The sequence below is a fragment of the Conger conger genome, chromosome 13 (genome assembly GCF_963514075.1).
Source record: "Conger conger chromosome 13, fConCon1.1, whole genome shotgun sequence".
Lineage (NCBI taxonomy): Eukaryota > Metazoa > Chordata > Actinopteri > Anguilliformes > Congridae > Conger > Conger conger.
Window position 1 is genome coordinate 39438539 of NC_083772.1, and position 24353 is coordinate 39462891.

At 39.9% G+C, this 24353-nt stretch overlaps 1 protein-coding gene across 4 annotated transcripts in view; it reads right to left on the bottom strand.

The window, feature by feature from the left end:
• LOC133107905 (protein CEPU-1-like) overlaps positions 1-24353 on the bottom strand; it is a 298151-nt gene that overhangs the window by 32000 nt on the left and 241798 nt on the right. For all 4 annotated transcript variants that reach the window (XM_061217197.1, XM_061217196.1, XM_061217194.1 and 1 more), the window contains exon 3: positions 6623-6855. In XM_061217197.1, coding sequence (XP_061073181.1) covers positions 6623-6855 — 233 coding nt within the window. The remainder of the gene's footprint in view (positions 1-6622; positions 6856-24353) is intronic.

A 24353-nucleotide genomic window follows, 5' to 3' on the forward strand; every position in this document is an offset into this window, starting at 1 on the left:
AAACGTCTTCACAGAATTAATTAGCGCAAAAAACGTAAACACAATGGACGAGTGAATGCCGTCCCGTTTTGATTACATTTCCTCCATAGGAGACACATCTGGGAGCTGCGAGATAGATACATTATAATCTTTCATTATAAAATAGTTAGCGGGATTATTAAATGCAGACATTGCTCAGTGGTGGCATTAAGGCTATGTTAATCTTGTGTGATCCATGCAGGCGTTTTCAATAAAACGCAGGAAATGAATGCCTCGAACTCTGAAATGCAAGCTGTGGTAGTCGTTAAGCATCGCTTCTTAATTAGACCATTAGTTCAGCACATCACTGCAATTTGTTATTGTCTGATGCCTGTACTCTCCTATGCTAATTTGTGAGCCAAACCAGGTTACACAACAATGAAGAAACATTCTAGCACAGAACAGAAACAGACCCAAGTGAATTCCTTTAGATCCCTTTTTTATCAGCTGTAAAAAATATAATTACAGAATTTCATCAAATAAATATTTGTCTCATTAACTTTAGAGAAACGAGGTAGCTGTTAGTTAATCAAGATAAGGATACTGAATATATTTAGAGGACCTAGCAAACTGCTGTCAAATGTGCACTCAGTGACCACTTTATTAGACCATCTACTCTAATGTGGCAGCAGTTCAATGCATAAAAACATGCAGACATGGTCAAGAGGTACAGTCGTTGTTCAGACCAAAATGGTAATAAATGGTTGGCATTTATATAGCGCCTTTATCCAAAGCGCTGTACAATTGATGCTTCTCATTCACCCATTCATACACACACTCACACACCAACAGCGATTGGCTGCCATGCAAAGCACCGACCAGCTCGTCAGGAGCATTTTGGGGGTTAGGTGTCTTGCTCAGGGACACTTCGACACAGCCCGGGTGGGGGATCGAACCGGCAACCCTCCGACTGCCAGACGACCGCTCTTACTGCCTGAGCTATGTCGCCCCAAAAGACCAAACATCATAATGGGGAAGAAATGTGATCTAAGTCACTTTGACTGTGGAAGCCCTTGGTGCCATGCAGCGTGGTTTAAGCATCTCAGAAACTGCTGATCTCCTGGAATTATCATGCACAGCAGTCTGCAGAGTTTACAGACACCGGTGTGAAAAACAGAAATACAACCAGTGAGCAGCTGTTCTGTAGCCAAAAGTGCCTTGTTAATGAGAGAGCTCAGATGAGAATGACCAGACTGGTCAAAGCTGACAGAAAGGTGACAGTAACTCAAATAACCACACATTACAGCAGTGGTATGCAGAAGAGCATCACACACTACATGTCGAACCTTGAAGTGGTTACTGCAACAGAAGTGATGTCTAATAAATATTTAGCGGGCAATGAGTGTATTTTTTAAAACCTATGACATGACAGGATTATTACATCTAGTTTGCTGTCTGTTCTGTCTCTAGCACTGCCCCCCCCCAAAAAAAAAACCTTGCTGAGAGTTCATTACTTCATGACTTGGGAAGAATATTACCAATATGACCCTTATGGTGGGTAATATTTGCTCAGAGATTTGTATTGTAGTTACAGTACAGCCAGGGACAGTGTTTATAGCACACAACCTACAGACAGGTCGGAAAATCAGGTGGGGCTTGCGATTTCTATTGAAGGGAAGAGTCATAGAAACCTCATGAGTTTTGAATTGAACCTGAGCTTCTAATGGCAATGAAAATGATTAAAGCAACAAAAACGGTTTTAAGTACATTTGAGGACATTAGAACCGAAAATGAACGGTCACTTAAATAGCCTATGGCAAAATACATGAGGCCAGCAGAGGGAATGATTAGAATATGTCAACAGTGCGTTATTACCGGCTGGAATTTAATGCCCTGAGACTGGAGAACGGTGCTTAGGGAAGCCAATGGACTGGAGATTCGGTACCGACCGCTAACAGACCTACAGCATCTGAACGTTTAATTATCCTCCTTCTCCTTGACAAAATTGTTGCTTCCACACCACCACACCCACCATTAACCGATCTGGGCATGCTCCGGGCATGCGCTCACCGCATGTGCGAAATGCAAAATCGTTTAAATGCAATAAGGACAACTCTTTTTTTGATTATTTCTGAGTGAAGCTTTGATGACCTGAATCGAAAAACAGACAGCATCAATGAAAGACACGCGCTGTTTTGGAAAAGTTGTTTTTACTGTTAAGTTGAAAAGAATCATTTGAACAATGCCCCAGGGTTTAATTATAAGAACAATAAGATGGGAATACAGCCGTTATTAGAATGCCGTTACTGTTTTATGCCTTACACAACACTAAATTAATACAGATTTAGTCTAGCCCTATGCAGCAAGTCAGATAAGACCGTGACTTTTATTTAAAAAAAGTAGATGGGTATGCATGTGTGACTACAGATTTGCCGATCCCCATTTGAGAAATGTTGATGCGGCCATTCATGGAAAGAGGAATGCTTTTCATTTATTCCGAGATTGACCTTTATGTTAAGCATCTCAAAGCTCGCTTGATCAACCCCTCTTTCTGATCCTGCGTTGCCAAGGAAACAGGACAGTCTTTGTCAGCATTTGCAGAAGGCCTGCTCTGTTCTTGACCAGTATTGCTAAAAGCAGACAGGTGCCAAAGGATCAAACATCAAGGTGGAAAACGCACGGGTGGCCTTGCAGCTCACAAACTGGCCTTTTAAGTGAAAACGTGTAGGTTCAAATCCTAAATGCGGAACCGCGGCTGAGAAACAAGAATGTTAATTCGGTTGAATCGCAGAGAACACTTGTTCATTACATTTTCAAACATATCCAGTCTGTGGTCCATTATAGCCAATTATCGAATGAAATTCCATGCTTAATTGAATCATGTACTGAATACAGTGGGTGGTAAAATTGATAATCTACTGACATGATTCAGGACCTGAATTACATGGGGCCATATGGCCACAGCTGTGGTGCCCTGGATTTTAGGCTTTTTCCTTCTGTAAAAGTAACTGGTCACACTTATAACACAATAAGGCACATGAATTGGCATTAACTAATAGTTAACCCATAATTTAACATTAATGAATCAACATATAAATTCATTAGCATGAAATTAACTTTTCATCAGTTAATATATTTGTTAGATACTATGTATATGTACTATGTACATGTATATTTATACATTAGCAAATCTTTGGATAAGTTAACCATTAACAAATACATTAACTGCAAAATGAAATGGCATGAATTAATGTAGTTGTTAACATGAATTAATTGTTAATTTACAAATACATATACAATGCTGTACGGATTGACCTGTCAGTAGTGAACAACTACATTAAAACGAATTAATGTAATTGTTACCATATAACTACAGTATCTGCACTGCCATTTGTGCCTTACCTTCCCTGCTCATAAAAATAAGTGTTTCGCTGTTAAATGTTTTTAATTAGCTAACTAATATGGCTATATCTGAACCTGAATGCTACATATGGAAAAGCACAGGGAATGTATGGCACAAGTGAGCCATTTTCTTCCTAAATAGACTAGCGATATTTGAAAGATATATTTGAATGAGATTATGGAACAGGAAATGAAACAGTAATATTCAGCACACGGCAGAACATATTTGAAAGCATTTGAAGGCTCATGTGTTCACATTGTGCTCCTTTCTACTTTTTGACTCACTTTTGAATGAATTTTGATTTGTCTTGGCCTTGATGACTTTACTTGGAATTTGATTTGGACTTGGCAGTCTTCTGCTTTGGTACCTTCTAAAATGTTTTTGATTGCCAAGGCCAAAGTTGCCTTGCCCTGGAAATGACAAAATTCAAAGCCTGTTGACTGTCACTTACTATAATGTTAAACTGGATTTCCTTTCAGTAAGAAGGTAAAAATAACCTACATGTATCAAACTTAGTTTCCCACTTTAATTTTTGTGCTAACAGGAAATTGTACCATCATACTTGAGCATACCACTCAACTCTGTTGTTCACTTCAGAAAAACGATATCAGTGAAGTTTGGCTGTTCTTTGACTCTTACTGTATAGAACTCTAGCAGGAGTTGCATTAAGTCAGTAAGTCGTTCTAAATGTATTTATTGTTACAGAGAGTAAATACATTTTAGACGATGACACATACCACTATCAGGCGTAAGCAAAAGGCTTCTAGAGGCCTTGACTAACCATAGTGAGCAAAAATGACAGCAACAGCAACCAATTAGTTCGTTTCGTTGAAATACATGGTTCAGCCAAGCAGAGAAAGACCCTTTCCCCCCTAGAGTAGGTTAACTTCCAAGTGTCAGATTGGACATTTATTCATTCTTTAACGGTCATCGCAAACTTCCCAAGTGATTAAAAGTTTAACTCTCCCATTTAATGGTGCTCCACATCAAAAATGGATTTCAAGTGCCATCTGGGAAGACTAGTAATCAGGGCCTCAGTGAAGTCATGGAACAGGACAGAATGAATATACAGCCATCTCCCCCTAGAACAGTATGGGCAAATCATCTTAGGAGAACACAAGTCATTTAAAACATTCGATCTCTTGACAAATGCATTATGCATATGCTGTGCATTTAGGTGTCACGCAATTAAATGGTTCTGAGGTATGATTTAATCTCAGATTTCTGCTTACTGTCCCTCAGGTTATCCTAGTGCATTCTGTGCAGTTACCATTCAGTGCACCTGTGCACAGTCCAGACCACCTCATCAGTCACTTTCACAAGAATTAAACTCAATTAAAAAAACACAACTCTTCTCCAGTAACATTACGCATTAGACCAGCTTTAAATACCACAGCCCAGACAATGAAAACATACGGCAAAAAAGAGCAGTCTCTACCACCTTTGCCTTCAGTACATGGTTGCGTCATATATGTATGTGTTGTAGCTGAAAAGGTCATTGTAAGGTTTGTACTTCATGCAGAAATGTCTATTTGCTTGACTGAAAATATTACAATACACTCTCAGAAAAAATGGTTAAAAAAGAGCCCTGTGGTACCGTAGAAGAACCCTATGTAGTTAAAGGTTTCTTTGTCAGGCAAAATGCATCTTTATTTGGGAGCTCTCCTAAAGGGTTCCATAAAGACCTAAAAGGACAGTGAAGCACAATACATCCTAAGTACACAAACATCAATATAAACATGCACTTTCATTCAAATGAACCTGCATTTTTTAAATTGAGAAAATGTAAAAAAATATATAGCTGTAACAATTGAAGTAAAATTTTACGTTTATCCAATGCAGCCTTTTCAGTGTTTCAACAAGATAATGCACCATGTCACAGAGTATGCATCATCTCAAGCTGGTCCAATGAACATGACACTTCAGTTTTCTCAAATGGACTGCACAGTCCCCAGATCTCCAGCCAATAGAGCATATTTGAGATCAGCGCGCAGCAAGAACGCATGGCCAAAGATCTGAAGAAATTACATCACTTTTTATACAAAGTCTCCCCAATTTAGGAGACCAAAAGTAACTGGACAGTTGGCTTCTCAGCCATTTCTGATTAGTCAGGTGCATTTCATCACTTCCTTAGTGCAGGCATAAGAAAGCTTTCAGAGTCTAGTTTTGATTCTAGGGTGTTGATTGCCTTTTGCAAACATGAGGTCCAGAGTTGTGCCAATGAAAGTCAAGGAAGCCAATATGAGGCTGAGAAATACGGAAGGAACAGTCAGAGACATTGGCCAAACAATAGGCTTACCCAACAGTCCAGAACATCAGTAGGCAGGAAGAGAGCACTGGTGTATGTTTGGGATCATTGCTTTGCTGTGGGATGAAGTTTGGAAGCATCCAATCCAATGAGTTTGGAAGCATTTGAGTGAACTTGAGCAGATAAGATGCTTCTATAAACTTAGAAGAATAATGAATTCTGCGACTGCTATAAGCAGTTACATTATCAATGAAGGCAAGTGAGCCAATCCTGGTCTCTTCTGTCCACAAGACCTTTGTCCAGAACTGTGCAGGCTATTTTCAGTACTACTTATCAAACTGTAACCCGGCCATCCTTTTTATGCAGCTAAAGAGTGGTTTGCATCTTTTAGTGTAGCCCCAAACATGCGTTTGTGAAGTATTCTATGGAATACACATCCTTGCCTGCCTCCTGAATCGTGTTTCTGATCTGTCGGACAGGTGTTTGGGGGGTTTTCTTCATTATGGTGAGAATTCTTCAGTCAACTGTAGAGGTCTTCCATGACCTTCCAGTCCCGTTGTGATTGCTGATCTTACCTGTGTTCTCTTTCTTCTTAATGGTGTTCCAAACAGTTGATTTTGGAAGCCTATTATTTGTCCTATGTCTCTGTCTGTCATTTCCTCTTTTTTATCAAATGGTTTTATTTAAAGTAATTTTAATACAGAACATTTAAAAACACATAATTTTATTTTTTTCTATTTTTTTTCCCTGTGATTGCTTAAAAAAACAGAAGAGCGCCAGTCACCATCTGCAAAATCAGCAAAAGGCATAATCATATTTTTGAACTTCCTTCTAACTTGTTCTTTTATTATATTCCAAGTTTTCCAAGCCTAAGAAAACAAAAATTATACATTACAGAATACATGAGTAAATATGAGGAGGTGAGAAAAACAGGTTTCGCAGTCATATAAGGGCAGACAGGGAGCCGCGTGATTGGGCCAGAGAATCGAGGACAAAAGGAAGCCATACGTTACCCAGGACGATGATGTGCAGAGACGTGGTTTTGGGCCTGCCCCACGTCTGCACCGCACACGTGTACAGGCCCTCGTCCGACGTGTCCAAGTCCTCGATCTTTATGGTGAACTCCTCCTGGTTTCGCACCACCAGGCTGACTCTGCGATCCATCGACCACTTGTCCTCCCCAGCGTACATGATAGTGGAGCGGTTCAGCCAGGCACTGCGCATCATATCATCGCTCTGCAAACACCTGAGGCCAACGGACACACACCAACGTCTCCATTTATTCTTCTACATCACATTACATTACATTACATTCATGGCATTCGGGAAACACACTCTTATCCAGAGCGACTTACAGTTGATTATACTAAGCAGGAGACAATCCTCCCCTGGAGCAATGCAGGGTTAAGGGCCTTGCTCAAGGGCCCAACGGCGGTGCGGATCTTATTGTGGCTTATTGTGCCTACACCGGCTACACCGGGAATCGAACCAGCGACCTTGCAGGTCCCGGTCATGTACCTTAACCACTACACTACAGGCCGCCCCCATAGATTCTTCTACTATAGATTAATCTCTGTCCATCGCCTTTGGATAAAAATACGCTCTCTTTGCGTGTTGTGTGTGGGCCTTTAATGAAGCTGCCCATGGCTGCCTGCATTATTATTGTTATTTTTTTGTACTTTAGCTTTTAATTCACAAGGTCCCATTTACATTCAAAATCTGTTATAAACTTAATGTACTGTAATGTAGCCTTGGTCTACACAGTAAAAACATACAGTACATTAAGTTTATAAGGAACAGACCCCCCCCACCCCACATACAATTAGACAGAGTGGACACAGTTCTGTTACATTCGCCTTATATAGTCTCACTACAGAAAAATGCAGGGAACGATGGATATACCACATTTAATACTAAAATTAAAAACACAACAGAATTCTGAATACTTAATGCATAGCAAAAGGAATACAGTAGCACAACTCCTACAGTACGGCTTTATTGCAATCTTTTACAACAATATTTCACAGAAGCCGTACTATTTTTACAGCTTTAGTAATTTATAATTTAGCACCTGACAAAGTCACTCGAAATTGTATAGTATCTCTGAGATTTGTGGTTAGTTTTAAGAACTCAATGGCTTTATGAACTGGGACCATTAAGCAAGATAATATATATAGGCTTACATGCTGAAACGCCTTTTCCCCTCTATAAATTCCAGTTCTCTCACAAGGGAAGAAAATATTCCGCCGTTTCATTTAGGCTTTTATTGCAATGACGGTTGTGTCTTTTTTATCTTTCCCCACCGATGTCACGGCAGCAAGATGCCATAACGTGACAGTGGAGATTGACTGAAGGAGACACGGGGAAAGCACCAACAAACTGCACGGAGAGATACGAAGACACAAGCGGGCTTTGTGAGAGACAAGACGAGGTCGGACTGTGTGGAAACATGAACAGTTGCACAGTTTAAAGTGCTGTGCATTGTTGGATAACAAAGTTAAATGCGTAAAAAGAGATGGAAGACTGGGGTGAAGGTTAAAGGTGGCAGTTAGGAATTGGAATAAATGACATTCTATTGACTGTAAGCAAATGTGCAGTCCCTCTAACAAGTGCCCCATGTGTACCATTAGACAAATGTGAAATACACGTCACAAAGGCCTGCGGTGTATGCCACATTTCACTTCGGCAGTGAAAGGGTCCTAAATGACATCATATGACATATAGGACTATCATATGTGTAAATTATTTCACGTTTACGAGGAAATGGATGTGTGTTTGAGAATGAAAAACTTAATTTTGTCCTTTTTTTTTAGTATAAGGATTTGTGTCTTAAAAAAACCGTTTTGTGTGTTACATTGGAATTTTGTTTTTAAAAAAAACCTTTGTGATAATATATACTTATATATGAAAAATATATACTTGCATATCTTTTTTTTTCCGCTCTCACTCAAATTATTTTCAGAGGGCTACTTCTGTTTTTACTTAAATACATTTTCATTAAAGTTACAATATTTACTGTAATTAGAGTTTGGTCTTTTAAGTACTCTACTCACCTCTATTTAAAAAAACTGATTTGTTTTTAATTATAGCAGTATTAACTCATGTCTCCTATTGTATGCCTGAACGAAAGGGTTCAGGCATACAATGTCATTTTACAGGGTGTAAAATCTCATCAGTCAAACTGATGCTTTGACTGCATGATTAATGTTGGTACTCCTATTGCTGAACTATTTCTTTCTTTGATTCCTGTTTTTCTTAGTTTCTGTTCATTATTGAAATGGCAACACCACTGTATGGTTATATTTGTATACAATATACTGTGTATGGATTCATCCCACGATGGACCACATCAAACCCAGATGTTTTTTCTTTTATTTTACAAAGCATCTAAACATAAATCTCACAAAACATTCCCTCTGTTCCTATTTTAACAGCTACACAACCCTGTCTCTCTAATGGAAGGCAGAGATTTATCTAGCACTCTTTCCACATTGTATACTGTATGACTTTTCATAGAGAACACCGATTTTTTTCCCACATGGTAAAGTGGCCATTTCGAAAAACGACATAGTTAAAAAACATTTCCAGGGCATAAACCCACAGTAGTTACTCGAAAAGGCCTTCTAAGTCTTGGCAATCTCTTCACAGGCCTAGACAGTATGGGGTAGTTTCTGCATCCGCCAGATGGTGAGAAAAAAAGGATTTCTTCTCTTCTTTTTTGGCGGATAAAGAAGAGGACCCATGTGAGGTGTTCACAATGTTCTTTGAGTAGGTAGCACTAAAATAAGATGAGATGAAGAAATTATTTCTATTTATGTTCGCTGTGGTTTGGGCCTTCTGTGAGCTCATCAATCATTAAGAGCAATAGAACGTTTTTGTACATTATACGTGTTCAATGTACAATCGGGGAATAGAAAGGGGCACAGAGCAAAAGTGGATTATTATCAAATAACAACGTCTGTTTTTGCTGTTGTTGTTGTTCCTGTACAACACTACATTATCATCGCAACTGTTATTGAACTATCATTATACAGTATCTCCAAAATTAGGATACCTGCATTACCATCATAATCGTATTATATACTGTACATATACATTATATCCGCAGAGCACCACTTCACCGCAATACCTGCACAGCTGGTTAGATGTCAAAACATGATTAAAGACGTTTCATTTTTATAAAGGGACGGGGAAGCTATAGGAGGTAGAGCAGTCAATCATCTCTCAAGCCACCCTTAAGGCACCGCTAATACTGCAGCTTTCTGACTATTAATCCAACTAACGAGAAAACTGCAGCAGGGGTTTTGAGTAGCTGGTTTCTCAGGTGTATTAGGAGTGATTGACTGCGCGCACAGTCCGATTCCCAACCCTGGTGGTGAGAATATAAAATTAATTCACTACAAAGTTCTGTTTGTCAATATGTTTATGTACATGTATGGGGCATATTTTTGTGAGTGGGCAAAAGTGTCGTTTCATTATTTGGTGCGACACACCCTATTGTCTGATTGAGTTAACTGTTAGCTTGGAATTATAAAGCAAGCAATGGGTTCCACAAATTTTAAGTTTGATAAAAATATATATTTTTAAAAGCTTCATCATATGAAAAGGTTTAAATAGCTTTTATGTATAGTTTATGAGAGTAGAGTCTGATAAATCTATCTTAAAACTGTAGCAGAAACTGAAAAGAAAAAAACTATAGTTTGCAAGCTAAGTAACAACCAATGGCTAATGCAGAGTTTCCTAGTAGGAAGAAGGAGCCAGCTTCTCACTACAAAGCCCATGTGGAAGCCTGTGTAGAATGGGTGACTGGCAGACATGCAAGGCCACATAGAGCCAGGGCCTATACTTTGAATTCTCCTCTGTCATTTCAGAGAACGATGCCTCACATATATATATCGCAGAAAAAAATATATGCTTCCATGAATATCTCTGGATTCCCTGTTTCACCAGCTGGTCAGAACTCTGCGAGGGCTTCCTGCTGAAATTCGATTTCCAGAGAGTGCTCACAGGATCAGTGAAGAAGCTTCCATCTTATGTTTTCACAAAGGACTTCAGAGGCAAGATGGCATCTCAACAGAGGTGAATGAATAATGAACCCAGTGGCATTGGCCTGAATTGACATCCCAAAGGTATAAAAGTGACATGTTTGATTAATTAATAAAGGTAAGTCAGGGTCCTGTCTTCACACGGTCAACAAAGGAGCTGTCGGTATTCAAAAACTGCAAAAACATATCGGATATCCAGAATTGTAGCCACATTCTCAAAGTGTCATATTATTTTAGAAGAGTGCATATACCTCATCCCTAACCTTGATGAATTAAATTAAACCTGGCCATTCAACAAGTTGAATATATCAACACAAGGCATGTTTGGCATTATACCTGGGCTTGGAAAAATGTACTGTAATAACAGGTTTCTCCAGCACTCAAACACCACCCTTTCAAGCTGTTATTCTCAAGAACATCTGTGCGAAATGAAAACGCATCATTCCCTGTGCTTGGGTGCAGAGGTTAGGTACGGTGTTTATAACAGCGATGCTGCATGCTTAAATCCTTTGAAGATTGAATTCTTCAGTAAGGTCCATAATCTCAATCTCCTCACTAAAATATCAGGTTGTATGAAAAGGAATATGAACAAAAATCGGTCTAGTTAAGAATACCTGCTGAAATAAGAAGGTTGCATAACATAGATCCCAATGAGTAGCCGTAATATTTGGATTCTTAGTCTTAACAAAAGAACATACTCTAATATGTTCAATGGGCCTCATTTATTTATTATTTATAATAAATTTATAATATTATTTATATTTATTATAAGTTTGTTCGTAGGAGCCGAACAAACTTCACGAGTGGTCTCAGCTGTTCGTATTGCGCATGGAAATGAAAAAGCACAGTTGTAAAGCGTGTTTTCTTATTTTATTATTCCATTAATTATTATTTTATCAATATACAATAATATATATAATATTATATTTAGAGTGGCTAAATTATTTTATTTTGGAAGGCAGCAGCTTGTCGAAAAAGTAAACTAATCGCGATGGCAATTTAGCAAACTAGCGAGCTCAGCAACATAAATATAGATACATTTAATAAAAATACATAAAAGAAAAGTTGCTAGTGAAGTAATAATATGAAATAATCGATGGTTGGCGGAGCTGAAACGGCTGCCTTGCAGACATCACTGTGGGAAGGAAAGTGACAAATGTAAAACCATTTTCTTTTTACCTGCTGCATAGTGCATGTTACTTCAGAAAGAGTTTACAACAGCTTACACTATTTTATAAATACAGTGATCAGCCAACCACCTGCTTAAACCAGTTTTTCATGATTATGCTTTACTGTAAACTGTATACACTTGTCTATAAACACTTAATATTTCATTATATGATATGATTATCTGCTTATATAAGTATGTATAAGTGAATTGCATTCAAAAGTTATTTTTTTAAATTAAAATGGAAGTCTTGTAAGCTTATTGGGAGGGTGTGTGTGTGTGTGTGTGTGTGTGTACACTGTTTTGTTATTTCAATATATTGGTACGTACTGGTGTTCACAATGACGTCTATATTAACAGATCTGGGACCTGTACTATTTTTCATATTTAACAAGAAATAAAGACCTCCCTCCATATTTAAAAATTCATAGCATCTAATCCTAAATCAGGTTCACCCTTCCGTCCATTGGAATTACATGGTACTGCATGTGGTGAATGCATTTTTTAAATATGGCGGGTTTAACATTTTTTTGAATATGAAAATTTCTATAGCCATGATAGATGTGATCATGAACACCAGTACGTACCGAGATATTTAAATAACAAAAAATGTACTATTAAGTGTTTATAGACTGTGGTTTAAGCAGGTAGTTTTAATGTTATGGCTGATCGGTGTATGTTTTTGGCTTGTTGTACTTCCATTAACAGAACTTCAATCTCCGCTTCAGAGAAGCTCTTTTAAAAGCCAAAATTAGGGGAATCAATTTATGCTACTCACAAATTTTGTGCACGCGCCTTAGATTTAGGATTACTTGGTATTTATCAACATACACAGGGATAAATAAATAAAAAAAGTGTCTACGCATCTTTCATGAAAGTTCGTTTCTGATCACACATTCGGCACACGGAATTCCAATATTAAATATTATATAAAAATATTGATAAATGAGGCCCAATGAGTTTAATGCAGCTGGTGAGACGATAAACAAATGAGCAGGCTTCCATACTGCATCCAATGAGCAGCAGTTCTGTGAGTGAAAATGTTTTGTTAATGAGTGAAGTCACAGAAGAATGGACAGACTCCTTCAAACTAACAGAAAGGCTAGGGCTGGGCAATATGGCCTAAAATGTATACCACAATATATTTTGGACGGTATATACTGTATCATGATATATGCTTTTTTTCCCTCCTAATTTCAATAAAAGATGCTTTAAGATGAATACAAGGCTTGGGGCTAACTGTTCCCTCGAGTTACTCAGTGTAGTTATCCAGCCAAAAAATCCTACTTTGTGAAACAAGGCCCAGACCTTGATATTATGTATTTTTTCATCAGTGTTCTACTTGCCCCAATTAGGCGGACAGTTCCACTGGGCTAGCGGCCAAAATAAACATAAGCCCTGACACGCCCCTGGGAGGACAGAAGAGCCGGACACAGGGATATATAGACATTCCGGATTGCACCGGTATTTTACTGGTAGGAGGAGCGGGGAGGAGAGAGAGAGCGAGAGCAAAAATAAACCAAAAGTCTCCGCCATCCCACTCATGGGTTCTGGGCAAACATAATAAACAAAAATAAGAAAGGCAAAATAAAGGAAACCAAACTGCCGCAATTCTCTCTCTTGTACTGTGAGGGCAGTTCTCCGGTCTCAGCCACCTACACATTTTTTAAAAGCCTGGACTGATTGGCAAAGTAGTCCCAAGTGTATGCCTGTATAACCAGTAGGCATGGGCCTCCAAATTCCCTGCTTCCTTTCCACAAACCCTTTCCTTTCCTTTCTGCCCTTGCCTTGCCACACACCTCCACCATTAGAATGCAGCCAGGGGAGCATTCGACTTAATGACCCCCCCCCCCCCCACATCCCCCTTTCTACGGAGAGGAAATTGGCACAAGCGTTTGCAGACTCCGGCCAATGGAGAACCCAGAAGTGGAATAGCTGGAGGGCCAGATATCACCAGGTAATCCTGTCATTGGTGTACTTCATCCGGTGGAGCAACTGGAGTGGGGCATGGTCCGAATCGAGGACAAAGTGTTTCCCCAGGAGGTAGGAAAGGAGAGTCCATTTCATAGTGAGACATTCCTTCTAGCACGAGTCTCCCTGGGGCTGAGCATGCGGCTGATGGAGGACCGGTCGCTCCTCCCCCTCCACCTCCTGCGACAAGAGCACCCCCAGTCCTCTATCATCGGTCTACAGGAGAAAAGGGGGAAGACTACGTCTTAGGGAAGAAGTCAGGGCTAATCAAGAGAGGGCCGGCAAATAAGCATGCTTTAATCCTCAGAAATGCCACCTGGCACTGCTCCGTTCACTGGAGCGGATCTGAGGCTCCCTTTCGAGTGAGGTCAGTCAAGGCACTACTGAGACTAGAAAAATCTGGGGCGATAGTAATTCCCCTAGCCCCAGAAATGACCTCAGTTGTTTTTTGGACTGGGGACACACTGAAATAGCCAATCTTTGAAAAAATATCCAGCGTTGAAAAAAATTTGCAGTGCCCAAACGATTCAGCAGCTTGTTCACCTGAGGCAAAAGATAGGCATTAAATTTTGAAACTATGTTTACCATTCAGTAATCCATGCAGAACCGAAGACCCATCGGGCTTGGGAATAAACACTGCACCAATCACTGTGACTCCTCTGCCGCTCCTATGTCCAGCATCTTACCCAAGTCTTCCTGTACCACTTTGCTCTTGTGTTCAGGTAATCAATAGGGGTGACTTCTAACTATAGTGCCTGGGGGGTATGTATAGTTGTTTCATTTGGCGTTCTGCTTCTGTGGCAAGAATTCCACCGGCCGGGAAAAAATACTTGCGAGGTTCCGACAGTAGGGGGCAGCCACGTTTCATTTTTATGTCACTTGCTTAGGATTGCTTAGCTCTGGTTTGAAGATATTATTTGTATTTGCTCTTTTTAGCTGGGGAAATATTAGTTGTCACCCCTCTTGATTTATAATGACTGCTCTCGCAAGCAGCACCTTTAATGAAATTCCCAGTTGACTTCTATTCTTTTTTTGGCTCAGCAGTCATTTGTAGCAAGATTACCCATAATCATTAGGTTGTTTTTTTGCACAACAACCACCAGGTGGCAAATGTGAGCACTCTACTGCAGAGCTGTCGTGAGCACAGGCCCCGTGGTAACTGTGGTTCCGCTAGAAAAAATTCTGTCAATGTGACGGACGGCTTTGACAAAATACATTACCACCCACCGTCTGGCAGACACTTACAGCAGTAAGCTGGAAGCTCAGTACAAGTGGCCACCACGTAATTGTCAGTTAATGCACTCTATTTTTTTATTATTATATTGTAAATTTGTGGGTAAAACTGTAGGAGAAACCAGGGCACAAACTAACACGGGGCATGTTGAAACATGGGTATTTTACAAAGTTTCATTTGAGCAAAAAAGATGGGCTTGTATTATAGCAACACGCTTGTCATGTGTGAGTGACAGGGTGATTTGAAAGAGTTATTAAGAAATTGTGTTTAGCACCAAGAAAGTAATGTTTTTTCACCAAAGTATTTTTTGATTAATTGATGTGTGATGAATGCCACTGGAAATATATGTCATCTAAATCACTGTCTTCTGGGTTATAAGATAATATAGTTTGACACTATATTTGTTTGTTTGTCACTATTCTCAAACCACAACACTGTTTATCCCCCCCACACACACAGACCATTGGCTGGGGCAATTAGAACCAATGAGCTTGGATTATACAGCTGTACAATGTTTTGATACATAGCGTCATGCCGTCAACTGTATATTTTGAAACCCAAATTTAAGGACTATAACACAGGCAGAGGGTGAGTCAAGATGTCAGTGAGCCTTTTTCAATGATTGGAAGGGATTTACAATGGTCTTGTAACAATGTTCTAACATACAAATCTTGCCTATTTTACCTTTAAAGTTTGTATTGTTAGGGCCATAATATTTTTGAAATGAAATAATGCAGGGGTGAGTTCCCCCATAGTGACGTGTCTTAAAAAAGCACAACATTCTTCACGCACAATGGCCTCATTCCAAATCCAATGTCCTGGAATACAGAGTGAAAATAAATACAAATAAATCCAGAAATTGTGTCACAATCCAAATACTCAGACTGCACGGTGCTGAAAAGCAGAACGCAGGCCCTATTTACTTTCTATGTATAATCTGTCTACTGCTTTTCAACCTCTTTCCAACTTTTTTTCGACAGCAAGCGGACCAGGGATACGTTGAAAGACGCGTCTGCGATCAGCGTACAGTACCTTCAAACGTAAGAGGCAGAACAGATGCAGTCTTTGAAAGAGGCATGCCTGGAGCAAGATACAACCTGCTCAGGAGCAAGCCTCTTCAGTCTCCATGACCTGCACAAACATCTGCACAGGGGTATTCTATATGCACCAGAGGGAAGCACTGAATGAAGGCAATTAAGTCAGCCTCATCCTCCTAAATATACTCGTATGAAACATATTGCTCTGCTCCTGCTTGTGTCATGGTTCACACAGAGTTCACTCCCATCTGTTGAAGCAGATGTTGCTATGCTTTATTTTATGGGGTTTTTGTGTGTGTGTATGTGGAGGTATCCGGGAGAAGTTGGTTATTAATTATTTGTAGGATCTCATGAAATGTTTTTTACCCGGTGGGGAACTGTATATTCTGCTTCTGCGTATGAACACAGATGCATACACATAAACAAGGAAGTAAAGAAATAAAAGTAATGCATTTGGATTTAAAAAAAAAATCATGTCTTTTTTTTGTACGGGTTTGTAATGTTCAAGTAATCCTTATAGTGTACTGACACTAGGCACAAACAAACAGTTGTTCAGAGAAAATGTCAAGGAAATGGTCCTTCATCCATGCATTACAAGTACAGCATTTACCTATGGATCTAAAGCCATATCTCTCCGCATTTCATTACCACGTGACCTTCAAACGTCTTTGGTTTAAGCTGTTCCGAATAACGCTGGAATGTGACATTCAAACGTCTTAGGTTTAAGCTGTTCTGAATCCATACCACTGTCCTGTCTACCATGCTGTCAGACTGCATTACCCACTCATCCGTAACCAGGATGAACGCTCCAAAGTGCTTTATGAATACGTTACTATGGTGATATCCCTGGACTTGATCAGTGAGTCAGGCCGGGCATCCTACACGCTGGGCTGTACATCTGAAAGGCCTGCTGTGTCTCTGCCAAATGAATGCAGCCATAGAGGAAAAGGCCTATTTCAGATAATCAGAGCTTTTCATGCAGCGCTTGTTTGTGACTTTTTTTTTTTTTTCCTGTAATTTCATTCAACGGTTGCCACTCAGTTACACGCAAGCATGGGATCACCATTGACAACTACTGTATGCTGAACCGCCATTTTCCTCAATAGGAAAATATTCAAAAACACTGTAGGTAATGGCAGAAGAAGAAGTTGTATAGATGAACCGAGAAACCATCTTTGCTCATGCTAAAAATACCTTCCATTTGCATACCATATCTCCCCCATGGTTACAAACCAATAATGTGTTTTTCCTGTTTTTGCAGTAGAGCAAACGACTAACACATTAACGTTGTAAGTGGTGGACAAATAAAAATATTGTCGCTTCTATTATCTGCATAGCATTTATCTGTTTGTAATTGTGCTTCGCAAAGGTTTGTGGGAAACTATTTGTTTTTGACGATCTATCACATGATTTGCCTGCTTGGAACTGGGCTTGATCTATCACAGCCAGTTTCATGATCGCCTTACTGTACATAAGCCAAAGAATGACAGAGCCAGGAATTTGGACTTGGAGAGCTTGGTGGATGATTTTGCAGAGCGTTGGATGTCCTTTTAAATGAGTGAGCAGCATTTGTGCTTTTTACCATTAAGCCATTGTTAGTCAGAAAGAGTAATGTAATATTGTGTTGTTGTTGCCTATCTGTTAGTAACATTACTGTTTGGATGACTGGCTAGCTCTTTGTCAACTGTCTGTGGTTCTGAATGGCTGGTGCCTTGGCTACAGACTCTTGGTGGTCTGAGATCATGTCTACAGCACTGTACTACTGGGGCAGGGAAGGAGAGAAGTGCACTGGGGATAGAGCCAGTGAGGAGACAGGAGTCACACATTCTCTTCTGGGGTAAAGAAACAGAATGCTCCCCTGAAGAGTGAATATGTTACAGCTGGGTATGAGCTGGTCAACCAGCATGTCCAAGCTGGTCATAAAGCTGGTCTAGCTGGGTATGAGCTGGTCAACCAGCTCGTGCTGGTAGTTTGTCTGAGCTACAGCTGTTTCAAAACATAGCTTGAGCTGGTCAAACCATGTCAAACTGGGAGCTGGTCTGAGTTGGTCCACCAGCTAAACCATGTTGAGCTGGGAGATGGTCTGAACTGGTCACTGAACTTCTATAACATCACACAGATGTCAGTACTACGAAATCATGCGCAGACTGTATTAGAGTCTATCAGCTTTCAATTTGACCAACTTAAAAACACCAAAGTTAATGGTATCATTTTAATCTCAATGCACACATTTTATCCAAAGCAATATACAGTTGATTAGACTAAGAAGGAGACAATCCCCCATAAATCAATGTGGGATTAAGGGCCTTGTTCAAGTGCCCGACAGCTGTGTAGATCTTAGGATGGCCACACTGGGGATTGAACCACCAACTTTCCAGGTCCCAGTTATGCCCCTGCACATAAAATAATTCAATAAAAATGAACAACTCATTTTAGGTGCAGCAGTGCATTTAAATTACTAAATTAACAAGTGAATTCATAAATTAATAAGGCTGTGTTTTAAAATAAATTTAAGGAATTGTTTAGAGTAACGTTACCCAGAACCCTGCTCCAGAAAAATCAGGGTCTACTGGTTTTCTTTTCAAATTGAAAGCAACATTTTCAAATTAAAAGCAACAACCAGTTCAGACCATAAAATACCAAGCAAGCAAAGGTAAGAGTGTAATGAAACGCTCTCATTCATAAATGAACAGCTGAGTAACAACAAAAGCCAGCATACCCTTGTTTAACCCTATAAATTCTGCCCCTTGTGGTTGAGTTATTATTGTTGTTATAATTCTATATTTCTATCATAATAAAAACGAACGTAATAAATCCGCAAAATGGCAATGGCAGATTGTTAAAAAGACTCTCCGCTAGCGGGAACAGCAGTTTAGATGCTTGTCAGCCTTTTACTTGCAAAGCAGAGCCCCTCGATATTGACACTTAGGACTAGTACATAATAGGGGGAAATTGCCCTCTAGGGGGCCAAAGTGGAAAGGGTTAAAAGGACCCGTGGTAACTTTTTTAACTTTTGAGGAGACATCACTGTTATGACACAGTTTAATAACTTTCCACTCAAATATGGTCAATTGTTTATTTCACAGAGAGCAACAAAGTACTGTAATAATCAACAGCATTAAAAACAAAGAAACAACTGTTTACACAAGGCCGACATGTAATTGCGCGTTAATTATGTATAACGATAGCATGAAAGTCACCTTGTTAAGACCAAAACAGAAAGCAGCCGACGACATGGAAATTTGGGCGGGGAAAAGTCATAAACCAGCGATAAATCATCAATTTAGCTACGATTTGGATCTGCTCAGTTAAAAAAAGAAATATATAAATAAATAAAAAAAGATGAAGTGTGACCAATTTCTTCAGTACTGCGGTGGCTCTGATTAAAATCGGGGCTCAGAGGGCGGCTAGGCGACTGCTTTGTGTAAATTAACTTGTGTTTCAGAGAAATGGAGGAAAGTAATGAGGCTATCCTTTTGGAAATTATACCATCAAGAGGTTTGTCGACTGAACCGAGAGACGACAGGGCGGCGGTTCAACTGCCGAACAGAAGAACTTAAAATTGAAAACTTAAAAAGGGGTTGCACCCTATTAAAACACCCTGGCTTCTTAGGGTTTTTTTTGTTTAAAAAGTTTCCTGAGCTTTGTAACCACTTGGTTACCTACGACGACACTAAACCAAAAACAAAATGAAACTGAAGGGAGAAGCCGAAAGGGGCCGATGTACTCAACGGTTCACCGAAGTTGCCAACGCACACTCACACTCACATTGTGATGGTTTTACATAGAGGGCAATGCATCTCACGCTAAGAACGCGATTCATTTTGTAAGGAGGGGGGGGGGGGGACGTTTAATCTCCCGCCAAGACGGCCCTGAAAGCCAGCGACCCCAGCTTCTCCCACGCCGCCGCTTCAGCTGCTGAGTGAAATCTCCATCATTCCGCAGTCCAGGAAGGGTAAACGGGTTGATGGTGAAGGATAAGCTGGCAGCTGGGCCCGGCGACCCCCGTGTCCCTGTAAGTAACAGCGGCCCGTTTCCTCTCCATCGATCACAGAGCAGCTGTGTGCGGCTGACCTCTGACCCCAGTCGCGCTCCGCCGCCTCTCTCTTTCACCGCCGCGGATTCTCAGCGCTCTCCCGCGCCTCTCTCACCCCGCCCGTGCTACGGGGGCCGCTCGCAGAGGTCTATCGAAACACTGGCTAAAAATAATAATAACTGAACTCATTGCTAGGCGTGGATTGATTCATCTAGAAGGGTTTCCGTTTTTTATCTATGTGGTCACTTCTAGCGCTTGAAACTGCACTTCCCTTTCGGGTTTTCAACGCACTTGGTTTGGTTTTGCCCTTTTTTTGTACGTCGCTCTGGATAAAAGCATTAGCCCAATGCCTGTAATGTAATGTAATGAAATGTAATGTGATGTAAAATGTACACTGTACTCTGGAAGGGTATGCAGCACAAGCCTGTACTGAGAATGCATTTTAACATTGAAATTGTTCTCATTTAAAATGGCAGTTTGATTAATATACTTTAATATAATCATTTAATTATACAATGTAAACATTCCTATGTGTACCTGTGCTCCAGAGTTTATGGGTTGATGGGTTGCAAGGCGATTATTGATTGATACTTAAATACAATGTCTCAGAACACTGTATTCCTGCATATGTTTTATTAAATGATATGGCCATGCACATTTTAGGCACATTTTAGTACCTACAGTAGGCAATTTCTGTTCCTCTGCTATTTAGACTGCAGACTTTTTTTGCTTTCTTGCTCTGGCTCATACTCTCAATTTCCCAGAACAGCTGTTGTAGCTTAGACCAGGGATCATCAACTATGGCCCCTGAATCCAAATCCAGCCCTGGTTTCCTTCCCTCCCGGGTAATTAGTGCTGCTGATTGGCCAAACTGTCCTCACACCTGACTCCAAGGTAAAGGGAGGGTGGATAACTAGCAGTCCCCAGCACTCAATCACCTTGAGTTGCTGATCCTTGGCTTAGACGAGAAGGTGCAGGATATTAGTTAATTGGATTACAGTTATAGTGAAATTATAGAAGTTAATTTACGGATTAAGATACTGCAGAATTTGCCATTTAAGTGGAAGTAACTGAGAGGAATTTGAGAACAGTCACACAATAACGGCATGATGAAACCTTGTTTCTGCACAGGTCAATCATAGATGGATTACAAATTTGAGGGTCCAATCGTCAGCCTTCTTGCCTCAGTCACGATACGGTCTTGGTCGAAGGATTCAGCTGTTATCAGCTGGAGCTGAAACAATTTAAGGCTAGCATTACATCCTCCCACAGTGCTTTTAAAAGTGAAAATTATTCTCCACTCTTTTCTACTAAAAAAAACTAAAAAAAGTTGAAGTGCCACCTGGGTGAATTACTCAGACACAGTGGCTGGCTCAGCAACTGTTAAGTGTGTACAGCTGGGATCATCAACTCTGGCCCTCCAATCCAAATCCAGGACCCTGGCTGTCTTCTCTTCTCTGTAATTAGTGCTGCTGATTGGCCAGACTGTCTCACACCTAACTCCCAGGTAAAGGGAGGGTGGAAAACCAGCAGTTCCCGGCTCTCGAGAACAGTGAGTTGCTGATCCCTGGTGTAACATGGAAATATATGTGATAATATTACAAAAGGGGGAAAAAAGACTAAATAAAACCACCAAGGTTTCAAAGTCCATTCAATATTTTCTTAACTTAATAATAATAATAATATACTTTATTTAAACTTGATAGCATCATAGGTCAAGACATTAAAATGAAAAGAAAACATAAAAATGACTGACCTGTTTTTGTCATGGTCGAGGACTTAACTACATTAAGGAGAGTGTTACCTCAGTATTTTCAGATTTTCTTCCCTTAAGAAACCAAACTCAATTCATTGATGATTTATTTATTTATTTATGTATTTATTTATTTATTAGTAATTATTTATTTATTTATTAGTAATCATTTATTTTTTTATTTATTATTATTATTATTATTATTATTATTATTATTATTATTATTATTATTGCTGTTTTGGTTTGAGGGTGTTCTGAGATACTCTATAATGTCTCGCAAAGCTAAAGCCTACAATCAACTGGTGTTGATTTCCCATCAGAATATCATTTTGTTTAATGCATGTAATAATGAGAACAGTCAATTCAGGCCATTGCAGCTCATCATCCTCTCTAGAGAGCAGCCTTTCTTAAACTCGGGGTCACGGGAGTGCACGAGGTGGGTTCCAGATGAGTCCACTAGGCTATTCTAGGATGTGCATTAGACGGTTACTAATTTGGGTCTTGGAAAAAAAAAAAAAAGAAGTAATTGCAGTTTTGGTCCCGATATTTAAAAGTTTAAGAACCAGTAGTCTAGAGAATTAATAAGCAAAAAAGGCCAAAAACACCCCAAAAGCCTGACATAGCTAGCCAGGTCTTGCACTGTTACATGCATTGACAATAAATAAAATACTTTAAATGAATACATCAATAAATACAATCCTGATATATAAGCGTGAAATGTATCCTGAAGTTCATTTCCACCTCTAATTTCTGTAGTTTGCAGTTAACTCCTTGCTTATTCTCTGAAGAGAATAAACATCTTAAATCTTTCCTCGTAACTTTAAATTCATGATGGCACCAATTTAGGGGTCCGTTTTCGTATTCAAGAGCTTCAAAATTCTTCCTACTTTATGGTGCCCAAACAAAACTCCACAGATGGTCTAAGAAAAATATTTCAAAACATCAATACAAGCTCTTTTGATTTACCCATTACATTGTTCTTTATATTCCCACATCCTATTGGCCTCTTTTCCAGCTACAGAACAATGCTCAAATTCTGCCAGACTTTGGGCAAACTACTACTGCAAAGTGTTCTTTAAGCTTTAGATATTCTACAGTAATGATGCTCAAAGGCACTTTTCCCCATCCAAGGGACCCGCAGTTTGCCGTTTAAATGTTGACTGTGCCAGTGCTGGCCACAGGATGGTGCGTAATTTGCTGTACCCCCCACCCCCAACCCCCCCACCGGAAAGCATGTCCCTGTCTGTCTTAAGTCACCACAGCAATCCATCTGCTCAAATGGGCTCCTACAGCCTGTGCTGGCCACTGAATAACTGTTCTCTTCCCACTGAATAATCGGTCTCATCCCACTGAATAACTGCTCACTTCCCACTGAATAACTGTTCACTTCCCACTGAATAACCGTTCTCTTCCCACTGAATAACCACTCTCTTCCCACTGAATAACTGCTCTCTTCCCACTGATAACTTCTCTCTTCCCACTGAATAACTGCTCTCTTCCCACTGAATAACCACTCTCTTCCCACTGAATAACTTCTCTCTTCCCACTGAATAACTGCTCTCTTCCCACTGATAACTTCTCTCTTCCCACTGAATAACTGCTCTCTTCCCACTGAATAACCGTTCTCTTCCCACTGAATAACCGTTCTCTTCCCACTGAATAACCACTCTCTTCCCACTGAATAACCGTTCTCTTCCCACTGAATAACCGTTCTCTTCCCACTGATAACTTCTATCTTCCCACTGAATAACTGCTCTCTTCCCACTGAATAACCACTCTCTTCCCACTGAATAACCGTTCTCTTCCCACTGAATAACCGTTCTCTTCCCACTGAATAACCACTCTCTTCCCACTGAATAACCACTCTCTTCCCACTGAATAACCACTCTCTTCCCACTGAATAACCACTCTATTCCCACTGAATAACTGCTCTCTTCCCACTGAATAACCATGCTCTTCCAACACAATGACAGTGGAGCTCAACCCAGGGACTGTGGAGTGCACACTTCAGGAGACGACTGGAAGCCATTACCATGAAGGTAAGAAAACACTGCTGTGAGGCTAGCCTGCAAAATATTACAAAATAATCCACATTTCTATAGAAAAGTATGAGTAACAAAATTCATCCAGTACTCAAACATAAAAGGAAACAGTCATAGTTTTGAGTCCGCTGTATAGTTTTACTGGGATTGCAAGCATTACTGGAGCCTTATTCAAATGAACTACAATTAAATAAACCTTAGATATAAGCCTTAATTAAATAGCTGATAATCAAACCAACATTAATGTGGCCCTCAATTACAATCATTCATTTTTGTCGAGGCCAACAATTTAAAAAAAAATCTTTTATCTTTTATTTATCCATGCCTTTTTGTATCAATAATAGTATCGACCTTGATAAGGCATTCCCAAGGCCACTTCTGGTTTCATACTCATTCAGTTGACTGGTTTGTCTGCAAATCTGAGCTACTATAGCACTTCTATAGTACTTTTCCAGGTA